This window comes from Neomonachus schauinslandi, chromosome 7 (genome assembly GCF_002201575.2).
Source record: "Neomonachus schauinslandi chromosome 7, ASM220157v2, whole genome shotgun sequence".
Taxonomy (NCBI): domain Eukaryota; kingdom Metazoa; phylum Chordata; class Mammalia; order Carnivora; family Phocidae; genus Neomonachus; species Neomonachus schauinslandi.
In genome coordinates this window covers 118,850,936-118,857,350 of record NC_058409.1, presented here as the reverse complement: position 1 = coordinate 118,857,350, position 6,415 = coordinate 118,850,936, and the positions used below count along the sequence as shown (strand labels likewise).

The following is a 6,415-nucleotide window of genomic DNA, read 5'->3' as shown; positions in this document are numbered from 1 at the left end:
ATTTTTCTATTTTTTTTTCTTCATAGTTGTAGCCCTGGTGGCTATAACAGTGCCTTATAAATTTTAGGCACTCAATAAATATTTGTTGAATGAATGAATAAATGGACTCAATTCAAATTCTCAGACCTAAAAGATTCCTTTGGTCCCTAGAAGGTCTTGTAGGAACAAAAGATGCTTCCCCAAAGAGGTGGAGGATGAAGATATTAGAATATAGTAATAGGAATTTGTAAAGGGATGCATCAATTTAATAATGTTCTTAATGAATGATGGTGATGGTGGTGGTGTTCAACAAGGGCCAGCCTCTGTGTTAGAAACTTCTTGTTATGTACATAATTTCATGTAGGCATTGTGAAAAAGAGTAAGGAGTTATGATTCAAATGCTGTGAAGAAGGTTAACACATGCATGTGCACACATGCACACACACATGCACAAATAGGCGCACACACACCCCCACCCACAAACACACCCATGCACCCATGCCATTCAAAGGAAGGAATGCTCTGGGATAACAATAGAAGGGAAACCATGAGATTTAATACAGTGTCAAAATGGGTCTTTTGTAGAAAAGCACCTGGCATAGTCTCGACACAAAAATGACAACCTGAGAAAGAACACACAGGTTAAAGTTTATCATAAGCCTGCTTTTTAGAAAGTAAAGAGTGTGGGTTGTAATTCAAGGTGGGCAGCGATAATAAAGGACAGGGCTATGTGTGGAAATAACAGTGGTCCTCTTAATGGCAGCAGACTTGGTTCAGGTTCTGTCATTTTTTGGGATCTGTTGGGACATAAGCTTCCCAAGATAGAGGGGTAACCTGCGCAAAGGTTACGTGGCCAGCACCACTCAAATCACAGGTTATCGCTCTAGTGAATTAGTGGGATTTACTTTTTACTAATGGAAGTTGGCAGGGAGACCCTGGAGGGTAAGGAATACACCATCACTTCAAGATCCCCATGCTAGGCACCATCTCTTTCCTCAAGATGCTGTACGTTTGTAGGTTGTGAGGATGAAGACAGGAGTCAGTTGTAGAAAAAGCCTAGCAGTTTATTTCCTGATGGTTTACAGAAGGACATTTAGGTCTTTACACCTTCTCAGGAGGGTCTGCAAGGCAGCTTCGGCTGCTCTCTGGACACTGATGCAGGGGTCTTGCCGAAGTGCTTGGAGCCCTGAAACAGGAAGAAAAGCAGGGTTCAGTGAATGAAGAAAGCCAAGGCTCAAGCTATGCCGCAGCTTGAGGCTCTACGTTGAGGGTCAGCTCTACGTGGAGCTGGGGGTCCCATGCTTATGTTCTATCCCAGTGGGTAGGATTTGGATCTGCAAGCTGAGAATCTATTTTAACACTGAAATAGGGGAAGAGAAGATCCTGACCTTGTAATCAGTAGGTTTATAGACAATCAGAAAATAACAGTCTGTTGGGAATGATGCCTGCAAAGGGCTGGAGCGGGGGGTTGCTTTATACTCAGGAGAAATTCCAGTTTCTAGGGAGCATTAGAGACAATCATGAGGTACTAGGATTTTCAGTTTCTAGGATAACAGGGAACTTGGTGCAGCATTAGCTTTTCTTTCTGAAAGATATGTCTTTAACAATATGCTGAGCAGAAACTAGGGTTGGTACTCACGTGTGGTCAGTTGTTCTTTGTCTAATAACTGCACATATTGGTTGGTCAAGTTGAGAACAATGGCATCTAAAATCAACAGGGGAAACAGATACTAATTTCATTATAGAGGAAGAGGCCATGAAAAGCATGTCAGGTCAGACTCTGCACCTGGTCAGAAGTTAAGGGGTCTGGTAGTGAATGAGCAAATTATCTGATTTTTTTTGTGACCCCAGGATGATGCCAGGGTGATGTCTCTTGGGTTTTGAGTGCCATGTCTGGAAGTGGTCCCTCACCCAACATGTACTTGGGAAAGATCACGAAGTGTCCTCCCAGGGGGTGCCAGTTATTGTCAGGGTTTCAAACATGTGCCAGATAGGATCCTTGTCTTCAGAAAGTTTACAGTGTAGCTGGAGGGATCATTCATTTGATCCAATAAGAAATCCTTAGCTTTTAACTCAGTCTTAAAGGTGGCCAAGAGAGTAGGCCTGTTCATGGTGGGCTGGATTAGTTAGAATAGGCATCATGATAAAATTTAGAATTTCATAATTGAGGGGGCGCCTGGGTGGCTCAGTCGTTAAGCGTCTGCCTTCGGCTCAGGTCATGATCCCAGGGTCCTGGGATCGAGCCCCGCATCGGGCTCCCTGCGGAGCAGGGAGCCTGCTTCTCCCTCTCCCACTCCCCCTGCTTGTGTTCCCTCTCTGGCTGTGTCTCTGTCCAATAAAAAAAAAAAAAAAAAAAAGAATTTCATAATTGAAGGATCCTCAGGGATTCACTTACATTCCTCTTTTATTTCATAGATCAGACAAAGAGGTAACACAGAGAAGTTAAGTGAATTGTCCAGAATCATATAGCAGAGCCAAGATCGGCTGGTCTCCTCACTGACACACTTTCCACTTGTATTATGTAGCTGCTAAAGCTCTCAGCTTCAACCCAGCTTGAAAGGTTTACTATGGCTTATGTTAAGAGAGGATGCAAAGGAAGCATTTAGGCATGGCAGCAGGCTTGGGCAAAGACTTGGGCAAAAGAAGGAGCGACGACTAGGAACCAGAAGAGACATGAGGGGGGAGGGTCTAACGGGAGGAGCGGGGGTTTTGGGAAGTCAGAAGATGTTAAAAGTTTTCATCTGCAAAAGGGAACAGGTTCCTTTGAGGGAAGATATTCCAAGATGCAGAACGAATTCCTTTCTGGCATTTTGTTGTTGTTGTTGTTGCTGTCATCCCAATCATACCCGTGTTCATGGTGGATTAGCTTCCCATTGAAGCAAGACTAGATGGGAAGGAGCAGATCATCTGAGTAGGGAGTGCGAATGTGCTCTCACCTGTGAGTTTGACGGCAGCACTCCGGATCATCTCCCAGCTGCTGCTGAAGAAGGTGAACGAGTGTGTGTGGAGGATCCACAGGATTTCCTGGTTTTTCTTTGCCTAAAAGAGATGGATATTACAAAGAGGACAACTGGGAAGTGATCCACTATGAAATTTGGCATCCGGTAGGTCCTACAAGAGGAAAGTAAAGGCCACGAACACTCACACAGCCATTAATCATTCTACTGGAAGATGTCTTACGGTTATTTCAAACCTGAATTTAATCAGAAAAGTACTGGGCCTTGCGGGACTAATCAACAGGTGTGTTTCAGGAATCTCAAAGAACATAGCCCAGTCAGGACTTGGGAAAGAGCGGAAGGTAATGGGGCCAGATACCAAGAATCGTTGAGATCCTTCCAAACCAGTTCTGACTGTGGCCACAGATCCCTTGCTGTGTTGTTTGCCTTTCTGGGATCTGCCTGGACTCTGGGCTGTGCAGCGTTTGCAGGCAGCGTTTATGACACACTCACCAGTTTCACACAGAATTGCCTGTAGAAATCCCTGGCCCTTGGTAGATCCTGACCATCAAGGAGATGATCTAACACCCCATAGAGTTCCTGAAGGCCCAGGAAAGGGATGCAGATGATCAGGACATCACGGCAAGCCTAAGAAACAGAGTGTTTCAATCACCGTCTATAATGCTGGATCTCCTTCTGGAAGGGAAGGATGCTGCCTAGTGCTGGGAGTGGGGCAGTGGACACCAGCGATGTGAGGGGCTTAAAGTCAGTGCTGGTACCTCTCCAGTTTCAAAGACGGAAGAGCAATCTCAGACAGAGAGAGCAGGCAAGAAAGAACCTAGGGTTGAAGAAGCAGTTTTCAGGTTCGGTTGAGAGAGGTGGCCTCAGATCCAGCTTCTGGACCAGCTAGACCAGACTTACTGGCACGTGCCGGCCGTGGGGGAGGAGGAGGTGCGGGTGTCTGTACAAAGGCCACTTACTGCTCCGATCTTGGGATTGGGATCCCAGAGGTGGAGAAGGAATGAAATCATGCTCTTTTTTATTTCCTCCGCAAAAAAAATCTTCCACCTTCTTCCTGTTAGGGATGCCAGATTCTCAAATAAGAAGATGGCAGTCAGTCTCACATCATCCTGCTCCTGTGGTGACAGACGCATGTCATGGGTGAGTCGCCCTCACGGGCCACTCCCGGCCGGCACCCACCCCCACCCCAGCCGCCCCATGTCAGCAGAGGGAGGCTGCAACACGGTCGCCGGTGTGCTCTTGTCACAACCCCTCTGTGCGCCAAGAACGCCCTTCCATTCCTGGCAGCTCTGTACTCACACTCTGTGAGTTTGAATGGCCACGGGTCTGGGGTTTAAGTGATGCTCTAGAGCTGGAGACTTGGTTTCTATCATTGAGTAGCTACTGGGGAAACAGACCACAGGAATGGTAAACAGGGAGTACCGGGGGCAAGAGGCCAGGGAGGGTTCCTGCTCATTGTGTATTTTATACAAATTAGCCTGATGACATCACTAACCTAGAATTCTGGGGCTTCTAATCTAAATTGCCCAAGGCCCGAAACTCTTCTCTAAGATCCCAAATACTTTCCAATGGGATTAAAGGCAGCTCAGAAGTTTGGGCTCTGGGTCTCGGAGACAGAGAATAAACAAACAAGTGCCTAGCCCTACGCTTGCATATGTGAAACTTTGGAACCTCCTTGCTTGTTGTCCAGCATGGTAGATAATGATTTTAAGAACCAGAGGGTGAGGTGGTGGAGAAAGATGGCCTCCTGTTATCCCAGATACTTTGCTGATACTGATCAGAGTTCTAACGAACACTGGATTTTCTGGAGGTTTTTCTTTCTTTTTTTCCCTCCCAGGTCTAGCAAACTAGTTTAGAATACCCATATAAAGGCAGAGGGATGAAGAGAAAAGTCGTCCTGAGTCGCAGAATATTATTTTGGATTAGCAATAAGCAAGGGCCAATGAAAAGCATCCCTATGAATATGAGGAAAAGAAGAGAGAGTAGTATTAGTTTTGATGGCAAGGTAGAATGTGTCAGAAATGGGCACATAAACAAAAAAGCCACAGAAAAGGAAGTTAATAAAGATCTTCCAGAAAATATAAAGATGGCTGGTTGGGACAAGGCCAGAAAAGTTAAATGAATACATGAGACATGACCTCATATCATAGAAATGGAAGTAGAAATGTTTAAATGTACTAGGAATGAGGTCAGGATATATTTTTAAAAGGTCTATTTATTTAAAAGATTATTTATTTACTTATTTGTGAGAGAGAGCACGAGTGAGTGTGAGCGGGGAAAGGGTAGAGGAGTAGGGAGAGGGATAGGGAGTGAATCTCAAGGAGAATCCCTGCTGAGCATGGAACCCAGTGTGGGGCTCAATCTCACAACCCTGAGGTCATGACCTGAGCCGAAACCAAGAGTCGGACGCTTAACCAACTGAACCACTCAGGCACCCCTATTTATTTATTTATAAAAGATTTTATTTTTAAGTAATCTCCACACCCAGCGTGGGGCTTGAACTTACAACTCTGAGATCAAGAGTTGCATGCTCTGCTGACTGAGCCAGCCAGGTGCCCTAAAAGGTCTCTTTTTATTTTATTTTTTAAAAAAGATTTATTTATTTATTTATATGACAGAGAGAAAGGGAGAGAGAGAAAGAGGGAGGCAGAAGGAGAAGCAGGCTTCCCGCTGAACACAGACCCCGACTCGGGGCTCAATCCCAGGACCCTGGGATCATGACCTGAGCTGAAGGCAGATGCTTAACCGACTGAGCCACCCACAGGCACCCCAAAAGGTCTCTTTTTAGAAGAAGAAAACAGACCAATTACAAAACACCAAAAAGGTAGAAAGGTATTTACTTTTTTCAAAATCTTTTAAATTTTCTGAAATCAAATGATAGGACCTAATGATAGGTCAAGGAATGATAGGAAAAAGCAGAAAAAAAGCAGCAAACCTGTTGTGAGTGCTGAGATACTAGAGTTTAGTGTCCTTGTTTCGAGTTGAGAAAATGGAGTCACACAGAGTAAGGTGATTGCTGGGGGTTGGTGCAGGGGCAGGAGTGAACAGGGCGCGGTGCGTGGGATGGCCACCATATTTTCTGTTCTACCATTTCATTGGAGTGTCACCATGTTTTGAGAATTCCAAGAAAGTGCTTAAATATTGAAAGAAAGGGAGGAGGGAAGAAACTTGGAGATGACAGAATTGTACGCTTAATCTATAGAAAACTATTGGGGCTAAGTTTCATAAAGTATAGTTCAATTTACTTGTGGGAAGAGCAGTAGCAGAGAATGAGTAGCATGTCATTACTAAGTCCTAAGTTTTTTTCTTTATCAAGACTTCACTTTTATACAAAAACTGATACCTCTTGGGGGTGAGAAAGTTCTAACCTAACAACCCAGCAAGACTTTAGAATTTTGTCCTTCCACATAAGACTGAGAAACATTATCTTGACCACAAAACTCATAGGTGATTATTGGAGGCTCAGATCCAAGAGAACT

The 6,415-nt window shown here is 44.7% G+C and overlaps 1 protein-coding gene across 1 annotated transcript in view; it reads right to left on the bottom strand.

Moving 5' to 3' along the window:
- Positions 1-1,058: 1,058 nt before the first annotated feature.
- The window catches only part of MROH2B (maestro heat like repeat family member 2B), a 64,677-nt gene continuing 59,320 nt past the window's right edge, over positions 1,059-6,415 (bottom strand). The window contains exons 38-42 of the mRNA XM_021695299.1: positions 3,896-4,051; positions 3,429-3,563; positions 2,916-3,018; positions 1,619-1,684; positions 1,059-1,165 (exon numbers count right to left, since the gene is read on the bottom strand). Coding sequence (XP_021550974.1) covers positions 1,059-1,165; positions 1,619-1,684; positions 2,916-3,018; positions 3,429-3,563; positions 3,896-4,051 — 567 coding nt within the window. The remainder of the gene's footprint in view (positions 1,166-1,618; positions 1,685-2,915; positions 3,019-3,428; positions 3,564-3,895; positions 4,052-6,415) is intronic.